The sequence below is a fragment of the Nicotiana sylvestris genome, chromosome 7, assembly GCF_000393655.2.
Source record: "Nicotiana sylvestris chromosome 7, ASM39365v2, whole genome shotgun sequence".
In the NCBI taxonomy this organism is placed as follows: Eukaryota; Viridiplantae; Streptophyta; class Magnoliopsida; order Solanales; family Solanaceae; genus Nicotiana; species Nicotiana sylvestris.
This window is the reverse complement of record NC_091063.1, coordinates 19503755-19529015: the sequence shown is the minus strand read 5'-3', so window position 1 is coordinate 19529015 and position 25261 is coordinate 19503755. Positions and strand designations below refer to the sequence as shown.

General features: G+C 37.1%; 1 protein-coding gene across 2 annotated transcripts; it reads right to left on the bottom strand.

Annotated features, from left to right (window-relative positions):
- Positions 1 to 23: 23 nt before the first annotated feature.
- On the bottom strand, positions 24 to 19100 carry LOC104241982 (uncharacterized). 2 transcript variants are annotated; one of them, XM_070150724.1, is made up of 12 exons: positions 19002 to 19100; positions 18711 to 18782; positions 17955 to 18086; positions 16751 to 17602; positions 16419 to 16500; positions 16265 to 16341; positions 10441 to 11350; positions 10050 to 10351; positions 3250 to 3356; positions 2149 to 2299; positions 876 to 1028; positions 24 to 680 (listed from the first exon to the last, which is right to left on the bottom strand). In XM_070150724.1, the coding sequence occupies exons 1-12, from the start codon at positions 19038 to 19040 to the stop codon at positions 546 to 548; spliced, it is 3012 nt and encodes a 1003-aa protein (XP_070006825.1). In that variant the 5' UTR covers positions 19041 to 19100; the 3' UTR covers positions 24 to 545. The 2 variants fall into 2 exon arrangements, with proteins under 2 accessions (XP_070006825.1, XP_070006826.1); XM_070150725.1 differs by having other exon boundaries at positions 10441 to 11347.
- Between the last annotated feature and the right edge of the window lie 6161 nt (positions 19101 to 25261).

Genomic DNA, 25261 nt, shown 5'->3' with positions numbered 1-25261 from the left:
CTCAAATCAATCTATAAAGTAGCTTTTAGACTTAAAATGAACTTTTTATTTATCTTCGGGAATAGTACATTTTCCAAACAGAACATGTACATGTAGTAATATAGGCTTCTTACAGCAGAAACAGCATAATCCAGGAGGATGACTTACAACAACATATAACTTAACATATTTGATTGGTCTTCAGCATACAACATACAGCATATCCCTTCAAAGAAGCTAGGATGAAAATATCTGTCTTGAGCACCGATCACTGTTCTTGTCTTGTGCCTCAGCCCATCTGCCTAAATTAATGTTTTTGAACTAATCTTGCGCCTATAAACAAATATCAACACATACTCCTGAGGATAAATTATGTACACCTCAAGGAGGAGCAGACATTAAGCTGCTACACCATCAACAGCTACTTAGCATCCGAGCGAACCTGGGTTTCATATGTCAAGAAATGAAGTAACCCATGCGAGGTGATAACGTGAAGTTTCTCTTCATAGGGGTTGTACTAAGTAACTTCTGGCACAACACTAATACGTGCCCACAAAGAAGAGCATTTATATTTCTTGACTTAGACCTAGAGTATCAGGGAAATTTGGAAGCTTGAGAGTTGGTAACTTGCAGGATTTCGTCTTCTCTTTCAAGGGAAGGAGCTTTCCGAGATGTAAACTCCTTATGATCCAGTAAGCTGACTGCATAAAAGTGAAAGAAAAAAAAGTGTAGGTGGGAATGTAGAGCTGAAAAGAAGAGATTAAAATTCTACAAACCATCAGCATCAAGGCCCCTCAATACCTCACTTTTATGCAAGTTAGAGCTTAAGTGGATACTTTAGCTAAATATTTCAATTAACCAGCAAAACTAGGCAATTGAAGAAGGGTCTAACTAACCGTAATTGGTATTTTCCCCTCCGAGGCGCAGTGCTTCAGGTGACGTGATGCGCTACGCTCATTTTCAGTAACAATGACTCCCGTTACAATCTTCTCATCGTCACGATTTTGAACCAACTCCAGAAGCGTTTTGAAAACTTGCCCACCACCATGCTGAGGGACCCAGAAAGAAGAAAAAGGGGTATCATAACATGAAAGCTTGAATGACAACAACATAGCCTCTCTAGGAACACTATCACATGGATTTGACTGAGAAACTAAAGACCAACAAAGACAAGCAAGAGGAAATTTTGTAATGTTATTCTTGATAAGGATCACTTCATTGATATTGAAGTCATATAAATAACTAATTGTACAAGCAGTAATAGCAATAGACTAAGCTAAAAGAACAAAATTTCCAGATTATTTCAAGGATGTGGGAAGCGATATATTAGATTCTGGCAAAATTTTGACAGCGATCAGTTCACATCAAGCCGTGTCCTCTAATTTTTCCACGGGTAAAAAGTAGGGGCCCATAGAAGATTTTAGTGAGCTGGGGTTGAGCGAAACATAAATCAACTTCTTTTAGCAGAATCACCTAATTGGGTTCGATCAATTTTTTATTTTTAATTTCTTATGTGTTAGCAATTATAATATTAACTCCCTAAGGAATCAGGACCAAAGTAAAAGCATATCGTTCACAAAACCTAATGAAATATACTTAAGAGAAGTAAGAATAATGTATCTAAGAAAAACTATCACCTATTACATGTGTCTATTAGATCAATATTTGATATTCTTTTATGTTGTTTGTTCAGGTCTTTGAGCTTAGAGACGTCTTTTTGGTCAGAAGAAAGTTCTGTTTGACGGTTTGACCCTACATTTGATCAACAGAGATGCTGTGGCGCTTGAATCAAAATGGAAAAACATGATAATTTGACGGGAATCTAAAGCTCCCGAGCAATGAATTTATCTTTCAGAGACAGTACAGTAATCAAAATATTCTTTTCTCTCTTTTCTTGGTGCCAACTTGGACACAGAAATTCTCAGATTATTGAACACAACCATAAGAGAACTTTGCCCTACTTGGTTTCTGTTATGGACTTATTATCAACAGAGACCTGAATAATTTTCTCTTTTATTTTTCATTTTGCTCTTATTGTTTTATGTTTTAGGAAACCTGGCACTTGATATAGTACAAGAAAAATGGTGAAGTAAGAGCTACTGAGCAAGAGAATTGCAAGAAAATAGAGAAGACAGCAAAGTTGTTGATTGACTTAAAAAACATAACTACCTTGATAATTTTGGCCATGTCAGTGCAGAAATTCTTTTCACCGTGAAGCATGATGCCTAGATTGTCAAAGATAGGGCTGTGACTATTGCTTTTTACTAAACTTTCGACAGAAACACACAGTTTGCCAACACATTTTTTAACAGCCATGTACCTGAAAAAGTTAAGATGCAACTGATCATGAATAAGCAAGTAACCAGAATCAACTATTGGAACTACTCAAAAGGAAAATGTAACTTGTGCAGTCTAACACCCTTCATCATGCTTTTCTTATGGAATAAGGAAAAGAACCATCACATAACATTAACATTAGCAAATATATAGAACTAACAGAAAAAGAAAAGGAACATGCATGCAGAAGATTTTTCAAATCACCAGGATCTTTTTATTTTCTGATAAATCAAATCAGCATGATCATTGAAATTGAGTACTTAATAACCGATTTTAACTGCTTCAGGATAACAAATTGAGTAGATTTAGTCCTTTGAGGGCCGTAGTTTAACATCTCTTAATCCTTAAGCAAACAATTTGGAGCTTTCAGAAACATAAATACAATACCTGACTTGTGTTTAAGCAGTAGCAACCATCCCCAACGTCATATATATGTTTTTGAATTCTTATGCAGATATCCTCCCTAAGAAGACTGAACCTAAGAATCACTTTTTATAGGTAACTATGACTCATTTTTTGAAGATGCACAAAAAAGGAAAAGGGTTAACAAGTTATCATTTATAAGCCATTCAAAGAAGCACGTTTAGACACAAAAGACAGTAAGATACACCTAATATCTGGAAGCATATTGTCTCCTGCTATAAGCTAGATAAGTAGGAAGAAAAGTTATCTTCTGAAAGAGGGAAAGACAACTTTCGTTTTTGGCATAGAGTTAATAGATACTACAGAACTGAATATAGTTTTTCCTGTTACCAGTGCCTTATCGATTGCTTAAACTATACATTGTAGAATGACAACATGAAATCAAGATTCTATAGAAGAATTATTGCCAGAAAAAGTGAATATTCCGTCATATATATAACTTATATAAAGGTGATAGCTGAAAAATCCATAAATTTGTTGGTGCCATCTTGGGCATGGGAGAAAACTTACTTTTCTGGTGGTAAAATGTGACCTTCACTAATTGAATCAGTAAGCCATTTAGGTTTAAGCATAAAGGCATTTACTGCACATCCATACAAGAACTTGATTGTTTGCAGCTGCAATAACATCAAATAACAACAACAATTTAGCTTAGATTGTCGCAAGTAAATTCAAGGATCATAGTAGCTTAAATGAATGACAGGAAATATACAGGCAGCAGGACAAGAAGCGGAAATCATACAAATCTAAGTTGTGGTTTTAGTATCTAAAGCTCCAAGGTCCAATTAATTCACTTAAGAGCAAAACAGCTCAAATTCATTTGGAAGTCAAGTTCTACAACTTAAACAGTCACCACAAAATGCTCTAGACATGAAAAAACAAAGTTCTGCCCAAGACGTATCAACCTTCCTGCCTTCATAATGCTCCATTATTTTTTTTGAATTGGTAACTATTGTATATATTAAAAACATCAGTACATAGGTTGCACTGAAAACCAGATTTACATGGAGAGGATTAGTAGATGTTCTAATTCGAGACCTAGTAAGATCCTAGTATGTCTATGATTGTCAATGTATCTTCTATGTAAATCTGTTTGCACCAAAAACAAAAAAGAAGAATACAATTGAGTTTGATCTTTTGCACTGGATTGCTTCTATCTTCAAAACATCTATTGTTCCTTTCCCTCCAAACTGTCCACCAGATACAAGCCGGGACAGTCCTCCATCTATCTCTACTAGTTGCTTCAACTCCAGCTTCTTCCCAGCTATAAAGGACATCTTTAAGCAAATACCCCTAAGACTAATAAAGATTTTCCATAGTTAGTCTGTAATCTTGCAATGTAGAAACAAATGTGTGACAGTTTCAGCATTTTCCCCGCACAGAAAACAACTTGAGCACAGAGAAATTCCCTTTTTTATGAGATTATCCTGGGTTAATACCGCCTCCTTTGCTAGTAGCCAAGTGAAGCAAGCTACCTTGTATGGAATCTTTGTTTTCCATATATGTTTCCAAGGCCATGGGTCCACCTGTTGATTATTATGATTCAAAATCTTATATGCATCCTTCACCCGGTAAATCCCTTTGTTATGCCTCTTCCACCAAAGTGAATCAAAACCTTCCTGTAATCTTTTAAATGCTTCCAGCTCTTTGTAAAGGTCAGCTAATCTTGTTATCTCCCAGTCATTCAACTGTCTTCTTAGAGCGATTTCCCATCCTTGATGACTCCTCATATCAGCTACTGTCTTTTGCTGGTTTTGTGTTAAACCAAACATATCGGGGTATCTTTCCTTAAAGCTTCCGTTTCCTAACCAATTATCATTCCAGAATGATGTGTTCCTTCCGTTGTTCACTCTTATGGAGGAGTGATTCTTCATTATAGGCCAAAGTTCTCTGATGGATTTCCACACACTTACTCCATATGATGTTCTGACTTTTTTTGACACCCAGTTATTTTCCTCACCATACTTTGCTTTGATCACTTTGCCCCATAAAGATTGGGGTTCTTGAGAGTACTTCCATAACCATTTCATTCTAAGAGCCTTGCTATGATTCTTCAAATTCCTTATTCCTAAACCACCTTGTTTTTTATCCATTGTGAGTGTCTTCCATTTAACTAAATGGAAGACCTTTTTCTCCTTATTACCTTGCCAAAGGAATGATCTTCGTAGTTTGTCCAATCTCTGTAAAATGCCTGCTGGAATTGTGAACAAAGACATCATATAAGTAGGAAGTGAGTCTAATACTGAGTTGATTAGAACTAGCCTGCCCCCAAAGATAGGTATTGTGATTTCCATCTTGACAGCTTCTTCTCACACTTTTCTATGACTGAAATCCAGATTTCTTTTGATTTGGATCTTGCACCAAGAGGCATCCCAAGGTAAACAGTTGGTAGAGACCCAACTTCTCCTCCCAATATCTGTGTCAGTTGCTCCATGTTGTTAACTTCATTAATGGGAAAAATATTGCTCTTTCTCCGGTTGATGTGTAATCTTAAGACTCCCTCAAATAAGACCAAAATGATTCTTAGGAATCTAAGTTGGTCCTTTTCGGCATCACAGAAGACTAGAGTATCATCAGCATATTGGAGATGTGTGATTTCTAGATTGTTTGCCCCACTCCTGTTTACCTCAAAGCCTTTAACTCATCCACTGACTTTAGCCGTTTTGATCATGTTGTTCAATCATTCCATGGCTATAATGAATAGAAAGGGAGATAAAGGATCACCTTGTCTTAGACCTCAGTGCGAATGGAAAAAACATTTAGGAGATCCATTTATGAGAATGGAGAATTTTACAGTAGATGTGCAAAATTTCATCCATCTATTCCATTTCTGCCCAAAACCCATTAGTTCTAACATTCTGAGTAGGAAGATCCAATTTACATGATCATAGGCCTTCTCAATATCTAATTTGCATAAGATTCCAGGTTCCTTCTTTTTTATTCTTGAATCCACAACTTCGTTGGCAATCAACACAACATCTATTATTTGTCTTCCTTTGATGAAAGCCATTTGTTGAGCATCGACAATTTTCCCTACCACCCTCTTAAGTCTTTCGGTTAAGACTTTTGAGAGCAATTTGTAGAAGCTCCCTATCAGACTGATTGGTCTGAAATCTCTCAATTCTTTCGCACCTGTCTTCTTTGGAATCAAAGCTATATATGTTGCATTGAAGTTTTTCTCAAACATCTCCTGAGAATAAAAGTTGTTGAAGGCCTCCATGATGTCTTCCTTCAAAATGTCCCAACAATTCATGAAAAAACCCATTGTGTATCCATCCGGACCTGGGGCCTTGTCACTTGCACACATCTTCAGACAGGTCAAAACTTCTTGTTCCTCAAAGTTACTCTGTAAAAACTCCCTTTCTGATTCAGAAATTCTTGAGCTATTTTCGAAATTGACCGTTGGTCTCCACTCTTCAGGTTCTTTGTATAACTCCTTGTAGAATTCAGTTATCTCAATCTCTATTCTGTCTGGATCCTCGACTACTTCCTGTCGAATCATTAGTTGATCAATGTTGTTGTTTCTCTTGTGTGCATTTGCAGTACGATGGAAAATTTTTGTATTCCTGTCCCCTTCTTTGAGCCATAGAGCTCTTGATTTTTGTCTCCATACAATTTCTTCATTCTTGAGTTGTTCCTCAATCTCCATTAGAGTAGTTGCTTTCCTCACTGATTCCTCCTCTGTCAGCGCTCTTAGTTGTTGTGTTGTCTCAAAACCTGCTAGTTGACTTAGCAATTTTGATTTTTGCAGTCCCAAATTACCTTCATAAACTCTGCTCCATTCTTTTAGCTTGCCCTTGAGAGCTTTTAACTTGCAAGCTAAAATGTAATCTGGTCTTCCTGGGAATTCAAAAGATGTCCACCAGTCTCTAATTCTGTCATCAAAACCTTCCACATTCAGCCACCAATTTTCAAACTTAAAGTATGATTTAGCTTGTTCCCACTCACCACAGTATAGAACCACAGGTGAATGGTCCGAAATCAACCTTTGTTGGATAGTTTGCTTGATGTTTCTGAAGCGTTCATCCCATTCTTCTGAAATGAGAAATCTATCGATTCTTGAAGCGGCTGTATGATTGTCCCCTTTGAACCAAGTATAGTAGCCTCCTTCAAGTCGTAGATCTATCAACTCCACATCTTCTATAAAATCCGAGAATTCCACCATCGCTTTGGACCTCCTTGAACATTCCCGTTTTTCAGAAGGGTACCTTGTAACGTTAAAATCGCCACAAACCGCCCAAGGACCTTCCATCAATCCCCTCACTGCACCAATTTCTCTCCATACTATTTTCCTTTCTATTCTACAATTTGGAGCATACACTCCTGTTATGTGACATTGAAAATTCTGTAAAAGAGCCTCGAACTTGCAAGTCAAAGTGTATGCACCAGTCTATAACACCTCCCCTTTTCCATACTCTGCAATCCCATAATAACAAAATCCCCCCTCTCGTGCCGCTAGCTTCTAAACTTGCATACCTCACCCATCTACCACCCCATATTTGACTGACTATATATCGCCCTCCACTTTTGTCTCTTGTATGCATATAATGTCTGCCCTCCAGTTCTGCACTTGACTTTTTATGATCTCCCTTTTCTTCTTGTCGTTTAATCCCTTTACATTCCAGGAAATTACTTTGATCTTCATATTGAAATGATTGATAGATCTCTTCCCCTACTCCTTTTCCCGTCACTCTTGAATTTGACATCAAACGAAGTTAAACCTTTTAATTCCAATGATCCTTTGAATCTTTGTTTCTTCACCTCCAACTCTGTCTCCACCCTTCTAACTTGTCTACAACTGTCAATTTGCATTAACAACTCCAATGCTTCTTCTTCATGGCCTTGAAAATCTACTCCAAACATTTTCCCCAATTTGATCATATTTTGATGGACCCATAGTGTTGCATCCATGTCTTTATCCATTAATGGATTGTGTTGCTGAACTGCTATAGGATTCACCTCCTCGATTTCCTAATCTTAGATAGAGCTAAAGTGTTTTAGTTGTTCCAAAGCACTTCCAACTTGATCTTCCCCCATATTTGTGTTTGTGCTCTGCTCCCCTGCCTTCTGTTCCAGTCTTGCTATCTCTGCTCCACCTTCTAGCTGACTACAACTGTTAAGTGTTGCCTTTGGCATACTTTCAAGGTTTTCATTGGGGATTGGGTCCCCTAGAGTGGACTCTTTTGCCCCCAGGTAAGAAGGTCCTCCCATTTCCTCAATACAAGGCTTCAGCCTAATATCATCAGAAAACTCACACGAGAGATCATTAAAAATGACTTGTGCAGCCAAGTCGGAGTCATAGGATTTCAGCTCGTTTTTTGTCGCTTTACTGCTCTGATTCATCGAACTCGAACCTTGTGTAAGTTGCACATTTGCCTTTCCTTTATCAGTGTTTTGCAATATGGTGCACCCCACTAGATTGTTCAAATATCTCTCTATTTCAAAACATTGTTCGTTTTCTTGCATCTTCAGCTCATATCTTGTCTGTCTTTCAGCCCAGATTGGAATGAAAAATTTGATACCGTCTCTTTCAATCCCAACCTCATTGGGAGTCTTTCTGCCATCACCAACAATTTTAATTCTTGCCCACTTAAGATGATTTTTGAGATCAGTTTCTTCTTCAGTAGCTATCCATCCCCCACAGAGATCTCCTATTTCTTTGAAGATCTTTTGTGACCATAGATGTAAAGGAATCCTCATGGCTCTAATCCAGCATGTTTCCTCAATTTGTGAGTTTGGAATGCATCCTGCAGTATGACTCCACCATTCCAGATGAAGCTTGAACTTTTTCCAACTCCATTCTCCTTGCATAATCTGCTCTGCCATGAATCTGTTTGGAAATTCAAAAAGAAACATGTTGCCTGTCATTTCATACATGTTTACTCCATATGCTTTGTTCCATGACGCACAAGCCCATCGCCTTATGTCTGCTAAAGTGGGTCTCTCGTTGATTTCTTCCCCAAAAAACCCGACAATGCATCTTTTTAGTAGACCAGAATCCTCGCTACCTGTCGGTTCCACAACAGAGATATCTCCATTCTTTATGCTGACCTTTGCCTCTCGAAGGGTATTGGATTGCCATTTACTCTCCTTGATTGCTTTGACATAAGGGTAGTTGTCCACAGTGATTCTAGGTGGGGCTGTGGGATTCATTTTGGGGGTCTGATGTATGAATCTTTCTATCTTAGTTGCTATGTCTTTCCAACCTGCATTCAAAGCTAACTCTGGAATTATAATAACAGACCTCCCTTCTCCCTTCAGTGACAGAATGCTCATGTATCTTCCATGAACGTTGAATTTCCTGGTACAGAAATGTTCTGTCATATGTTCCTTGTACTTCCATCGCTTCACTAAATTCATTTGATCTGTCGATGCTTCTTTAAGTACAAAACAAATCCATTCCATTGCCTTTCTGCCCATGGATGAACGTCTCATCATGTTGCTGCTTCTCTCCACCCATTCGAACCATACATCTTTGTTGGAATTCCATCTGGTGATGTCAAAAGATTTGAATCCTGCGTTGAAATAAATTCGGTTGTCTCCCATATTGTACCACCCAGCTGCTCAGGTTATGGAAATTATAAGGAGTGTTTGATGGTAATCACAGTTGAGCTGTTGATGTAAAAGATACTGAAATCTGGACTAAACAGAGGTTCCCTGCTCCCCGGAAAAAATAAAAGTCGTCAAAAATCTGAAAAAATTGTACAGACTTGGTCGGAATTATCAGTAGAGGAAGCTGTCCAAAAGAAATTTTTTGAAACCCTGCCGGAAAAGGGCTCACACGCCCGGCGCGTGGCGACTAGGTTGCCGGTAGGTGCCGCGCGTGGTGGCGCGTGGCAGCTTCTTCGTCGGAAAAATTTCAGTGGAGTGGTCGGAATTCTGTGGGCTTTCTAATGGTGTTCATGGAAACCTAAAATTCCTTGTTCCCAGGCTCCTCGGGGAGTGTGCCTGAGAGCTTGACAATAGAGAGAGAAAATAGATCTCTGAATCTACAAGAATTATATTTGCGACGAAAGAAGGAACTCTTTTGTGGAACTTTAATGAGATTGGGAGGGGTTTGTTTGCTAATATTACTCTCTTCGGTTTGAGGACATCTAGTTCTCCTTTATTGTAACCATCTCTATATCTGTCATTCAATTAAACCAGCCAAGACGCAGTAGTAAGTCATTGGACATTGTTTTACATACGAACAATGTAAAACCTTGATGTAGTATCAATTTACTGGGGATGAAGAGCAAACAGAAATACATTGTTCTAATTTAGTAGATATGAATTGAAATGCCAAAATAAAAGCATAGAAAATGACCGACCTTCTTTGAACAAAGAACAACAGGAACTGCCTGAGTCTTAAGTCCCTTGCATCTCTGACCCCTATTAACTGAAGGAGAGGGGATATCAGAGAGAACTATGCCACCATAATTCTTGATTAGGTCTTCAAGTTTCTTCTCTCGCTGCCTAAAAAATCCTGTCACTAAGAATTCTATATTTTTGAACATCGATCTTCTTCCAACTCTAACACAAGAATTTGTTAGACGCTTCTTGAGTTCCTGAGTTCTTGACTCCAAATGTGAAGTTGGAAGTCCCAAATTTCTAGCAGCTTTGGGCGCCTGACCTGCAAAAATGAAGGTGAAGAAAGAAGTGAATTTGTGTCCTTTCTCTTTGGAAAACACTAGGTCAAATTCCAAATTACAATTTACTAACGAGATTTTAGTGCAACGTGTGACTTTTTAGGCTCCTTCCTCCGTTGAATCTCAGTTTCAGTTTCTGAAAAGCGAACACGCTTTCTTTTTGGACACACTGTAGTAGCTTGATCTTCTCTTGTTTGCTTTCTATCCTTTCCCATCCCAAAATCATGTTGAAATGCTTTTGAAACTTGGAAACGACGCCGTGATCCAGGGTTCAATATAAAGGGTGAGCTTGTATTTGTGGGCATAGCCACTGTGAATTCATTCATGTCTCTTGGAGTATCATCACCATTTCCCTTTTTGTTTGTCATTTGAGCTACTGGCTTTAGCATTGGTACATCAGTTCTTCCCAATGAAAATGATGTATCAAAACAATACGCTTTCTCTGAAGAAGTCCCATTGCTAGGGAGTACGCTATAAGTTCTTAGAGAGGTTACTTCTCGGTGAACTGGGAGATGCATCCCTTCTCTATTAATCTTCGGAGTGGTAAGCTGTTTCCCATGAACCACCTGATTATCAAGAACCGAGTATTTCTGCAATTTTGTAGCGCATTCAGTTGTGGAACCAAAGCGCTGTTGTTTTTCATCCTTTACATGATTGTATGCAGCTGAAGGAGAAGACAGATGGTCAGACGATAAACTGCACGGAACAACAGAACATAGGTTATCATCTAAGGATAGATTTGAGGATCTTGCAATGTCCTGAGAGAGCAGTATCATCTCCTTTCCTTTGTTACATAAACCTTCAGAAGGTATACTCAATTGAGAAGCAACGATGACCCTTTCATCCTGTTTTTGTGCGACGAAGGAGCTCTGATCTGGAGCTATGTCAGCTGATTCAGAGAAATAACTTGTCTCGCCAACAAAAGGTTCAGGAATAATTTTGATAGCTTTGCATTTGGCTTGATTAGAGGAGTTTACTTCCTTCTAAAGAGCAGAGCAAGACAAGAAGGAAAACAGAAGATTAGGTACATCTGACTAATGTAACTAGGGAGTATGATCCAACAATAACATAATGAGATCCACAAACTCAAGCAATAGCAGTATAAGAATTTCGAGAACATGCCATTATAAAAGCAGCCATTATAATGTAAGTCCTGAGTTCTTCATTATAACAAGATTGGTGACAATATTAAAGACAAGACACTAATGTAAAACATTGGCCGTAACAAAGAAGTGACATCTACATGAACATGTTCAAATAAATGATGACCCTCAAAAATATGTAGCATAAACTATAGCCTGCAAATGTAAACTATAGGTGTTAAACGGGCCGGGTTGACCCGGTTCCGGACCAGCCCAGGCCGGTTAAACCCGAAACTGGCCCGGCCCGGTTAAAGGGGGCTGGGCTGGGTAGGAGGGGTAGAGGGGGTTGGTCCGTTTAGAATTTTAAAACGGGTAACCGGATCGGTTGAACCCGGTCCAATGAACAGTTACCCTTACCGGGTTAACCGGCCCGGTACAACAGCTAGAATTTTTTGTTTTGTTTTGTTTTTAAATTATCGAAATAGGTGGGCCCCACTGACCGTTGGCAATGGTCAGACCTTGAATTGGTCCGTTGGCCAATGGAAAAATTGCACAAATAGCCTTTTTTTTAAATTTTTAACCCTTTTTCAATTTACAAAACTAACCTTCTCTAAAACTATAAATATCCCCCCCCTCTCTTCTTCATTTCTTCACTCAATACTCATTTCTCAATCTCAATTTCTCTCATTCTCCAATTTGCAAGACTTCAAGTCTTCAATTCATCTTCTAATTTTATTTGGCTCTCTTTTCTTGAATTTAATTTATCGTGTTTTATCATTCGGAATTTGAAGTTTGAACAATTGAAGTTCAAAATTGAAATACTTGTTTGATGTTTGTTCGTGGTAACATCGGAATTGCGTAATCAAGTGCTCAATTTATTGTCGAATTCGGTGCACTCTCTCCAACTCTTTCTCTTATTTACTATTTTAATTGCATATTTAATTTTAGCTTATACTTTAATTTTTACAATATGTTTAATGCTGCTAAAAGAACGTGTAAAAGAGTTACTGGTAGGGGAAATAAAAAAAGAGGTAGTCCTTCAGCATTTGGTAGTAATAGTAATAACCCATTATCATTTTCACATGTTTCCGAAACATCGCCTAATGATAATATAGATATAGATTATGAACAATTACAAGAAGATTTTGGAATAGAAGATAATGAAATAGGAATGGAAGATGAGATACCAGCTACACCTACTAGTGCGGGAGCTAGTAGTGTTGGAGTTGCTACAAGGGGTGGTGGTCGTGGCACTAGTAGTAGACCACCTGTGGCTCCGACTACTAATCGTAGAAAAAGAAGGTTTGGAATTTTTTTGAAATAATAGAAGGTACTGATAGAGTTAAATGCAAAATTTGTAAATGTGATTTTAAACATTTGACTGGAGGAAATTTAGGGGGACTGGGACGCTTAGTAGACATATGAGAACTGAGCATCCCATAGAATGGGGCGCTGATGGTGATGGAAATCAAACAACTATTAACCCTACTACTGGAGGTCTAGTGAAATATGATAAAATGAAGGATAGTGAGGAGTTAGCAAAAATGATTGCTTTGGGTTGTCTACCTTTTTCTTTTGCTTCTTCATCATATCTTATTATGTATATTCAAAGGATTTACAATCCTTTATTTAAAGGTATCCCTAGAAGTACTTGTAGAGCTGATATCTTTAGACTTCATGGACAATATCAAACATACATACGTTATTTGTTTAGCCACCTTCCTTGTAGAGTTTCTCTAACTTCTGATATTGGCCATGCTGTTAATGGAAATGATTATTTGACAATTACATGTCATTGGATAGATGATACTACTTGTATGCAAAAACGTTATCGCTTTTAGATATGATGAAGATCAGAGTCATACTGCTGCGTTTATAAGTAGTACTATTTGTGAAGTTGTTGAATTTTATAATCTAAAGCAAATGGTATTGTGTATGTCTTTTGATAATGCTTCTAACAATAATGCCGCAATTTCAATATTAAAACTGCATTTGCAACCACCTCTTGATCAAATTTTTCATGTTAGGTGTGCATGTCATGTTTATAATTTAATTGTTAGGCCTTGATTTATTTTCAACTGAGATTACTCATGTTAGAAGAGCAGTTGGTGTTATTCAAGAAAATAATAGACAATCTAGAATAAATGAATTTAAGAATAAGTGTGTCTAGTATAACCTTAAACCCAGATTCATGCCAGACGAAATTGTTACTAGATGGAATTATACATATATATATTTTTAAAATGTTGCCACAAATATAGATTCCCAATAACTGAAGTTGCTAATGCGCATTGTACTGATCCAAACCGTATGTTAACAACTAGTACTTGGGAGGTCATTAGTGATGTTAAATTTTTACATAAATTTTATACAGCTACTGTTGAGTTTTCTGGAGCATATTACTCTATTGTTACTATGGCTTTAGTACATATAGCTGAAATTTCTTTTCTACTCTCTGAATTTAAGAATAAAGAAAAATATAAGGATGTTGTTGAAAAAATGCAAGCAAAATTCAAAAAATATTTCTTTCCAATTCCTCCGATTTACTTAATTGGTGCAGTTTTAAATCCTTCTATTAAGATGTCTGATTGTCACCAATTAATGAATGCTTTATATACTTATATGGAGATTGGACCAACTGAAACCCCAGATTTATATGTCTCTATGAACAAGCTAAATGATTATTTACAACAATTATATAATTATTATGCAAATGTAATTGATGATGATGCTCGTGTTGTAGGCAATGTTAATCCCACTATGCACTGTACCACTTCTGCTACTGTGGATGATGAAGAAGGCCTTGATAGTTTTAATATTTTTTCTACATTTTCTAACACTCAAACCAGTAGCAGGAACATTGATGAACTTCAATTCTACTTGCAGAAGCAAAAAGAGTCTCGCACAAAGGAATTTTCACTGTTGGGATGGTGGCATGAGAATGGAAAGCAATTTCCTGTTCTTTTCGCTATGGCTCGGGACGTGCTGAATGTGCCAATTTCTATTGTTGCATCGGAGAGTGCATTTAGCCAAGCAAGACAACAACTTGGAGACACCCGTCACTCTTTGGGAAGCAATGTTTTGGAAGTTTTAGTATGTTTCAGAGATTGGATTAGATCGGAACGAAGAAATCAAGGACGTGAAGATGTTGATAGCCCAGAAGACGAGGAACTTGGAGATATATTAACACATGGTAACCCATCCGAATTTAACACTCCAGAAGAAGGTCAATCAGTTCATATTGATTATGAAGTACTAAGGCAATGCAAAACCTTTGAATTACTTGTTGTTAAAAATGTAAATCTTTCAATTTGTAAGTTTAAATTATGAAATAAATGTAGCACTTGCAACAAGTGCATTTTTTTCTCATCTTCCTTGTATTTTTTATGTTAATACTTTGTACTAATATAACCTACAATAGTTATACAAAATTCCAAAAAAAAATTAAAAATACACTAAACCCGGCCCGGCCCGGCCCCCTCAACCCGTAACCCTTACGGTTCAATTTTTACCCGGTTGAACCCGAACCCGTTAAACCCGTTAAGAACCAACCCGGAACCGGCCCGGACCGTAACCCGTATGGGTCCAAAAAATAGCGGCCCGGCCCGGCCCACCCGTTTAACACCTATAATGTAAACTCCCACTGTTAAGAAAAATAATTTTACTTTAATTAATCATCAAATTATGTAAAACAACCCAGTATAATTGCATGTGTTTGAAAAGGCATACTTCATGACAAGCAAGGAAAGCACTCCTTGGGCATTAACTTTCAAATGACTGGATACTCAAGGCAATTCTCAGCGTGTCAGCAGGTTTTACAGTCCAAAATTGAAAAAAGAACGTAAAAAAGAAGAAAAATGAATTTGTCATTAATATCGTGCAGTAGAACCCTGAGCCAAGCTAAATTAAATTTTGTTTCTCCTTTTTCTTCTCTTCTCCCTGGTTTTCCTCTTTCCTTTCTTTCCCTAATCTATTAGTGGTAAGAACAGCAAGTGAAGAGATCTTACTTATCAAGAAAAAGCGAACAGAAAGTGAAGAGAAGATAAATTAACAATCAAAGCAAGATAACAAAGAAAGACCAAGAGATGAGATGCAATGCTGAAAGGCAAACCCCAAATTCAGATAGGACATGCACTGCTATAATATATCTTTTGGCAGTGGCATGGCATCTAGTACTAGTGAAGCTCTTCTTTTCCTATGCTACTAAGAAAATTATTATGGTTTATTTCATTAAAAAGAAAATTTTCGCTACTGTATGTCTTTCATGCTTATCAATGTTATCATGTCCACAGATAATACCCTCATTTTTCCATTGGATTCTGAAAATCGGGTTCAAAAAGTGATCTGATTTGAGAACGTAAGGATAAAAAGAAATAGAAGATAAAAAGAGACTCAATTTTGCTATCTAGATGTGTCCTAGACCATCACTACAGCAGTGAGGTGTGACCCTAATTTATATGAGTAATGTTAGTATTGACTAATGGATTGAAGGCAACTGACATAAAATCTAGTAATTTAGGAAACAGAATCAGAGTAGTATTCTTTAATCTGTTGCATCTGTATCAACGCCAATAATCAACTCATTCATTGGTAATAACAAGGAGAATATGTAGAGAGAGAGAGAGAGAGAGAGAGACTAAATTATGCAACAAAACAGACAATTCTTAAGCATACTTGTGCTTCTTTCAAGTGATGAAGGATCACTGAGGCTTTGGATTTACGAAAAAATAAGCGCTGCTTTAATTAATAGAATATGCCAGATAAAAAGGGTTGACAAAGGAATCGGTGATACGGGATGTACTTGAATGTACTGACCTTCAAACAAGTCCAACCACCAAACCAACGACTTTCGAATCTTTTGGGAACTACTTTAAGTAATTCATCACCTTCTCCTGTAAGGATGAAATGCATAATCAGATATGAACACGCTTCCAATGGAATGCAAAGGAAGCAACGAAAAATATGTTACCTGCAACATTATAGTTCTTAACAGAGGGTGAATCCATAGATGCTTGAATTGCATGTCTTTCCAAGACAGGAAAATTGACAATCTACATAACAAGATAATATCAATGCCCAAACTAATTCATAGCTAAAAAGTAAGAAAATCAACCAAGTAAAATGAAACGGAACAATCATTGATATGGAAAACTACATGAAGATAGGAAACTCTCCTTACGGCAGTGTGATTAATTATTTACTAGCATATTCAGGTCAGTTTGCCAAAATTCAGGTATGTTCTATCTTTATTAAGTAGTTTCCCATTTTTGTCACTGCTGAAGCTGAACCAATAGGGGTTACCTGGTTCAAACTATCTGACAAGTGATCATTCCCACGTGCCATAGGGGTGATCTCTAAACCCAAATGCTGATCCCTAGTTAGCTTTCTCTGCCCATCATTGCTAAAAGATCCAAATCTTTCATCCTCTTTCAACTGGAACTCACTCTCAATATCTTTTAAGTATGGCTTAATAAAGCCATCTCCTGGCTGAAGAATGTCTATTCCATGAGGAACTGCTCCTTCGTCTCCGAATTCTCCATTACGTCTTTGATTTTGTGAGGCAAGAGTATCTTTAACATAAGACACATTTAAGTCGTGGAAATGCAGATCAGCAGAATCACTAGCAGATAGCCCCACATCTTGAAATGCAGCTTCCATTCTCAAATCTTCTGAGTCTGAAAGAAAATCAATTTCAGATGTCTCCTCAGTATCACAATGACAGCTTTCATGACTCTCATTCCAAGCTTCCAGCCGTGCTTGTTTCACCTGGAGTGCAGCTTCCAACACAGTTGAAGCCGGAATTCTTTTTGAAAATGATTCAGTTTTGAACACCTCATGAATAACCAGTGCTTCAGATGCAGCAATCGACAATTCAACTGCATCATCCGTGTGATTGACTTCGCATAAGCTGACATTTCCCCCTTGCCCATCCCCTTTGTTCATATCATTAGATCCATTGCCTAATGCAGCAAAGTTGTCCACTTTCAATTCCTTAGCCTTCCCTTCAGGAATAATCGGGATTTGAACACACTGAACTGACAGAGCATGATTGGACTGAGTCCTTTCTGCTTCTGCTTCAGATATATTTTCAAGTGTACTTGGCAGGTTCTTTGAGCTACAATCCAATGACAGATGAAGATGAAATTGAACCACCTTAAAAAACAAAGTAACATAGAGCTAGTTAAGGACTGGATTGGTAACACGTTGGATTAAGCATCATGCAAGTGGTGCCAAAAACCAATTCTGCAACATTCACTATCTTGTTTATTTGAAGAGAGAAGGAGAATATGAATCAATCTAATAATCTAACTCAACCACAAATTGCAGACTAGTTTGGTCGCCTATATCAATACTCTATATCCATTCCACTCCAGTTGTGGCCAATTTGGTTTCCGATTGTAAGACAAATTGGGAGGTCTCTAAAACTAACACCATGAAATAACTCACATTAAATGCAAAGAACTTTCGAGCAATTTATTAAAATCAAGAGTTCCCTGCAGCTTACATTATCAATTGATTGAACCAAACTGAGTGGTGAACTATCATCTCCGGATAAGAATAGATGGCAACTCTTATATCCACCTTCTTGTGTTGTTTGTGGATGGGACGCTACTGCATTATGTTGCTGGATCAATTCCTACAAATAGACCAAGGAGCCAGTTGATTTTTCCTGTGGCACACAAGTCTTATTTGGGAAAATTAGAAATTTGTAGACCATGTAAAAAATATGAAGTGACAACTAATGATACACTTCTAGTAAATTTGTAAGCAAATAATCAATTTGTCTTACCTCACAACATGATTATTAGAGCAAACAAGATCAAAACCATCAGCTTAATATTGAAACTTATTGCACCTCACTTTTGCACCTTTCTTTCTTTCACGTTGGTTCATCATTTAGTTTACAGTGCAATACATGATGCTGATAAAGGTACTACATCTACATTTTTCTCCATGTTTATGCATTAGTTATATGGTACAAGCTAAAAGCTTTAGTATTGTTCCAACCATCTTAAGTTCTCAGTAATATAAAAATCTAACCCAAAATATTACATTTCAGGCAGTGCATTGTTCTTCTAGATGGCAAGCTCAGCTCGTGAACTTTTATCAAAATAATACTTTGTATCATTTTCACAAGATATATATATATATATATATATATATATATATTGATACTTTTCTTTTACTTGATTTTTCAATAACCCAAAAAACAAGGTGTTTTGATTTAGAAAAAAAAGAGAGACAAATTTAAAGATAGTACCTCCACATGTTGGTCAGATAATTTAATTTCCACATCATGTTGCTGAAGCCAGCCGGGAAGCCAAGCAGCCTCCTACATCAATCAATTGTTCAAGTCAATTAATCCCCCTTTTCACTTTATTTCGATTTCTTTTCAAATTATTGAGCTTGCGAGTGGTGATTGAAACTGAAACTTCGCATAGATTCTGATTTTGGTATAGGCATAGCTTATTGAATTTTCAGTATGCATAAAACTTCAAAAAATCGCGAAAAAAAAAAGAAAGAAAAAATAGTGATGGATTGGAAGGCATACCTCAGAGAATTGAGGAGGACGAAACCCTAGCAAGCTCATTGAATGCAATCACTCTACTCTATTCACCCAATGAGCTATCACTGTGAGCAGGAGCAGAAAAATGCACAAACCCGCGCCAGTTTTTCTTCGCGCCAAAAACCAAAAGGGGGACTTTTGCATTGGGCCTCGGCCTTTACACATAAATTGGGCCAAGTTATGAGTTAGCGCGCTAGCTTTACGGCCCAATAAGCCCAGTTTACACTTTCTTTTTCTTTTTAATTTTACTTTCAGACTTTTTTCGAGGATGTTTTTTAAAATATTTTCTCTTAAAAAAAATAAAGATGAAGTACGAAATGGACCAACTTTGGAAGTTTATTACCAATTTCGTTGTCTTCAACTAAAGCAGAAGGAAGTGAAGAAAATGCTTGGAAAGATGTGGGTGAAAAAAAAAACGCAAACTTTACTGGCAAAAATGTGAACAAGAAAATGAAAGGGGTATGCCAGAAGAAAGGAGACAGAAAGCAATATGATAATATTAGTATATGGAATTTGAAGTTGTATTTGGGTATAAATTTTATTGGGAAAAATTGAAGTTTGCAAATGAAAATTATTATTTCATTTGAATTACTCTTCAAAAGACCACAATTTATATCGTAAGTTTAAAATTTAAAAGTAACCTAGATGGAAGGTAATTCTTTTACCACCAAGGAGGATGGTGAAATATTAATATTGCTCCATTTTTAATAACAGTTTTGGATTCGTAAAAATTTTAAACGTCAGTTTTTACTATGCAAAAAATGGTTAAACAAAAAGAGAAAAAAACTATCAGCTAAATGCCTAAAATACATCAAATTGGTGATGTATGGGATCTTCTTTATCACGCTCCCAAACTTGTTTTACATAAGTGCCAAATGACTTGTCGGTTACAAGATTTTTCACGAAATAATCGTTCATCTAACCGCTTAAGCTAAATATAACTGATGAATATATAATTTATGTGTAGCTTGTATATAATTATATTTAATTAATATATAATTTATGTATGCTTACTCGCAAAAATAAACCGTGAATGCAACTTGTTATTTAGGTAAAGATCCCAAATTTCATTTGGGTGCTAGTGCTACATATTACATAAAGAATATATATATTCCGTTTCAAAGAATTTGGTTTCTATTGTATCCGACAGCAACAACTCAACCTCCACATCTCCGTTTTCACACACTTTACTTCTCCTATTTATGCCGACAGATCAAGAATTGTCATGAGATTTTATATGCTAATAGTGTATAAGATTCTGTTTTACACTATTAGGTCAATTGATGTATAATATTTAATATATTAATTTTATAACAAAATCGGTATACTAACTAAAAAAAGAGTAATAACTACTATAATAGATTAAATTATACCTTTAATGCAAAAAAAAATCTAAACTATTAGTTATATAAAAATTAAGTTGTATATTTTGTCCTACGTATCACTTGAGTGTAAGATTATACTTTTTTTATAAGTTCTTTCCTTTGAACTTTTCTCTCTTCATTATTGACGGAGCTATATATTAAACACTAAAAGCTCACCTGCACCCTAAAAAAAAAAAACAAGAAGGAATTTTTTCTACGTATAAGTGTTGTTATTATGCTATTTTTGAGTCAAGAGGTCTATCGAAAATATCCTTTCTACCTTCACAAGGGGTAAGTGTATGGGTCAAAATTAGATCAGAGAAATTCGACACGAGAATACATAAGGCCGAGGCAGACAGGCCGTGGTCGGACAGTCACCAATTGGCCGTGGTCGGACAGTCACCAATTGGCCGAGGTCGGACAGTCATCAATTGTCCGAGGTCGGATAGACCGAGGTCGGACAGTCATAATTAAGGCCGAGGTCGGACACTCACCAATAATGCCGAGGTCGGGCAGTGATGAAACAACTAGTTTGCTTTGGAATACTCAAAAGGAATATTCTACCGAATTTCCTCTAAATTGTACCTTTTTTTAGGATTTTCTATGAATACCCCCTTATAAATATAAGGGGAGGACTTCCCAAAAAAGGGGCTCTCCCTCTCCCTCTCTCTAGAAAATATGTAAACACACCTCTCTGGAGGATCTGTGATCTCATACCTTCATCGGATCCAAAAAGGTTCCTAAGGTTCTCATATTTGTCTATCATTCGTCTTTATTAAATGAAAAGAGATCCGTCTCACTAAAGATTGGGTGAATCTTTTCCTTTATTTACATTTTATTGCCACTTAATGTTACTTAATGCATCTTTCTTTATGCTATTAAATCTGGCCATAATCACAGCCAATATTTATACTCGGCTATGTTTTTCTATTCATATTATTCATCTCGGATCTAGAGTTAATTATCTTTAACTAGGATTTACTCTTTCATTTTCTTTGATTGATTTGTTCAAAAAGGTTCCGATATCTTTTGAGTTAAATAATTTGGCGCCATCTGTGGGGATATTCTAGTTAAAATTTTAGTTTCCTTTAGATCTAAAATTCATTTCCAACTATGGAGCGTCTTTAGGGAAGCCAAACAAATTTGATACACCAAATAGTTTTTGTATTTGGTTCTTGTGCAAATGAGATACTAAAGAGTATTATATATTAAATATTACGTTAGCCAAGGGTTTGTTGCCTGAATTTCTTGGGCATTTAGCACACAAGTATCATGAAATGCTGATAGTCCTACACATTTAAATATTGTGATATTTTTTGGTTGGGAGTGCATTCGATTTGGCTAAAAATATGGTAGATTTTGTATTTCTTGTATAAAAGAAGTGATGAACCTGATTCTGTCACAGCATACTTCTAATTTGTTGCCATCATACTTTAGACATTGTTAATTTTCGGGGTGTAAGAACGAGAAAACAAAGACACTTTTATATGACTTCTTGCATTATCAAGGAGACGACAGGATTTTTATAAAGAGAAGCAGAGGTTATATATCCTACTAATTCCAAATCTTGAATTTGCTTCGCAAAGATGAAAAGATGGTTTCTTTCTATATATAAGTGCTTATTTGTGAATGACAACCCAAATTTTACAGTACGACTACTACTGTTTTCCTAGTCCTCGGCCATTTTTGATGATGTGAAAGGACAACCCCGCAAACGTCAATGAAATAAAGCTTAACAACAACACACATTTCTATCATTTAATTAATGCTCTACACTTTTCACTTTTTTCTATTAAGTACACTCCACTACTATCCATAACAATTGATGTCTTCCTTGCAAATTTTAGTTTATTCCTTCTTTACAGTGGCCCAACATTACATTTGGCAGCTAAATTACCACGGTTGAGAGGTGTGGTTCTGCACAGTGGCGTCCTTTTCAGGCCTTCGTGTGCTTTGCCATGCCAACTTCACTTTTTTCTTTGACATTTACAAGGACTGAAACTAGCTCTCAAGTATGGAGCACGGCGAATCATCCTCCGATATGACTCACAACCCGTCGTCAACCAAGTCATAAGGACTTTCCAAATAAAAGAACAAAGGCTACGAAAATATCAGGTAGGAATTCATAAGCTACTGCCCGAGTTTGACGAGTGTCAACTCGATCAAATACCCTGAGCACAAAACATCGAAACAGACGGCCTTGCCAAATTGGTAGTGGCCACTGAAAGCATAATCGGAGAAGGTAACATGATCAAACTGAGGTAACGAATGTTTTATTTTGTTTTAACTAACTATTTCTCCAAGTGGAATAAAAGTAGGGGCAGTCATCCGAGAAACGCGTCGTATTCTCCAATGCAAGCAAAATTAAGCAAACCGGGACTCACCAAGAAATGCAGAAGCTAAGCAAACTGGGACTCTACCAGGGAACACCCCTACGGCCAAGGGCCATCGCCAAAAAAGAAGAGTTCGACCTCAATCGAACGGCGAAGGGTTAATATTTCGATAAGTTCGAAATAACACCCTTTAAGGCCAAGGGCCTTCGCCAAAAAGAAGAGTTCGATCTTGATCGAACGACAACCGGTTAACATTTCGATAAGTTCGAAATAACACCCTTTAAGGACAAGGGCCTTCGCCAAAGAAGAAGAGTTCGCCCTTGATCGAACGATGACGGGACCTCGATCGAACGACGATGTGTTAACATTTCGATAAGTTCGAAATAACTCCCTAAGGCCAAGGGCCTTCGCTAAAGAAAAAGAGTTCGACCTTGATTGAACGACGACGGGTTAAAATTTTGATAAGTTTGAAATAACACCCTTTAAGGCCAAGGGCCTTCGCCAAATAAGAAGAGTTCGACCTTGATCGAACGAAGACGGGTTAACATTTCGATAAGTTTGAAATAACACCCTTTAAGGCCAAGGTCCTCCGCCAAGAAGAAGAGTTTGACCTCGATCGAACGACGACGGGTTAACATTTCGATAAGTTTGAAATAACACCCTTTAAGTCCAAGGACCTTCGCCAAGAAGAAGAGTTCGACCTCGATCGAACGACGATGGGTTAATATTTCGACAAGTTCAAAATAACACCCTTTAAGGCCAAGGGCCTTCGCCAAAGAGAAGGGTTCGACCTTAATTGAATGACGACGGGTTAATATATCGATAAGTTCGAAATAACACCCTTTAAGGCCAAAGGCCTTCGCTAAAAAGAAGAGTTCGACCTTGATCGAACGATGACGGGTCAATATTTCGACAAGATCGAAATAATACGCTCTAAGGCCATGGGCCTTCGCCAAAGAGAATTCGAAATGTACCTAAGGCCAAGTGCCGTCTGAAAATATAAAGGGAAAGAAAGACTGGGACTCGCCATGCGGGAATCTACCTCGCACCAAAGTCGCGAAAAGCAAAAACATAGAAAAATACAAGGCGAATAACAACGAAAAATTCTTCTTTATACAAAGTCACCGCGCAAATAGTCACAAATTACATACGACCTGGATCAATAGTAAAAAAAGACAGCTATCTTTTCACTCGGCGTCACCATCGCCACTCTCTTCACCACAATCTCCAAGAAATTCTCTTTGGCATCGGCACCCTCAAACGCAATCCATACTAGTCGACTTCCCCATCCGAATTTCTCGAACTATGATTAATAAAGTCCGCTCACCGAGCTCGACCAAGAGACGACCTTGATAAGCGGAAGGACTAATTATATGGGTCAAAATTAGATCAGAGAAATTCGGTACGCGGAGACATAAGGCCGAGGTCGGACAGGCCGTGGTCGGACAATCACCAATTGGCCGAGGTCGCACAGTCACCAATTGGCTGAAGTCGGACACTCACCAATAAGGCCGAGGTCGGGCAGTGATGAAACAGCTAGTTTGCTTTGGAATACTCAAAAGGAATATTCTACCGAATATTCCCTCTAAATTGTACATTTTTTAGGATTTTCTATGGATACCCCCTTATAAATAGGAGGGGAGGACTTCCCAAAAATGGAGGCTCTCTCTCTCTCTCTAGAAAATATGTAAACACACCTCTCTGGAGGATCTGTGATCCCATACCTTCATCGGATCCAAAAAGTGTCCTAAGGTTCTCATATTTGTCTATCATTCGTCTTTATTAAATGAAAGGAGATCCGTCTCATTGAAGATTGGGTGAATCTTTTCCTTTATTTATATTTTATTGCCACTTAATGTTACTTAATGCATCTTTCTTTATGCTATTAAATCTGGCTATAATCACGACCAATATTTATACTCGGTTATATTTTTCTATTCATATTATTCATCTCGGATCTAGAGTTAATTATCTTTAACTAGGATTTACCCTTTCATTTTCTTTGATTAATTTGTTCAAAAAGGTTCCGATATCTTTTGAGTCAAACAGTAAGGTTTCCTTATATATTATCTTTCCGGACCCCACTTATTGTATTACACTGAGTAGGTTGTCGTATTATCTCAACTTAGTCAAAATCAAAGTTTGTTGTGTATCCAATTTAGACGTCTATTAGCTGGTTACGAAGAAATCAGATACGACAGCTGTGAATAAACACAGACCAACACTCTCCCCCTCTCTCTCTTTGAACTTACACTTTACTCTTTAAGTACTAAAAAAATCAAACTATATACTCCATTACTTAATGTTTTAAGCTAAATTTACCGCTAAACAAGCATTAGATTGTTAATCATGTAAAGCAATAAGCAAAAGTAGGACACTGCCAATTCATGTTGGACCCATATTCTTAGCTATTTGGTTGTCATTTTGCTCAAAACAGCTCAGGTAAGATCATATCTTTGCAACCTTGTCGTTTGCTAAAGCTTTAACTAAAAATAATTAAAGTTGATACTGTAATATATTAATAATATGGTCGTAAGATCAAAAGAGA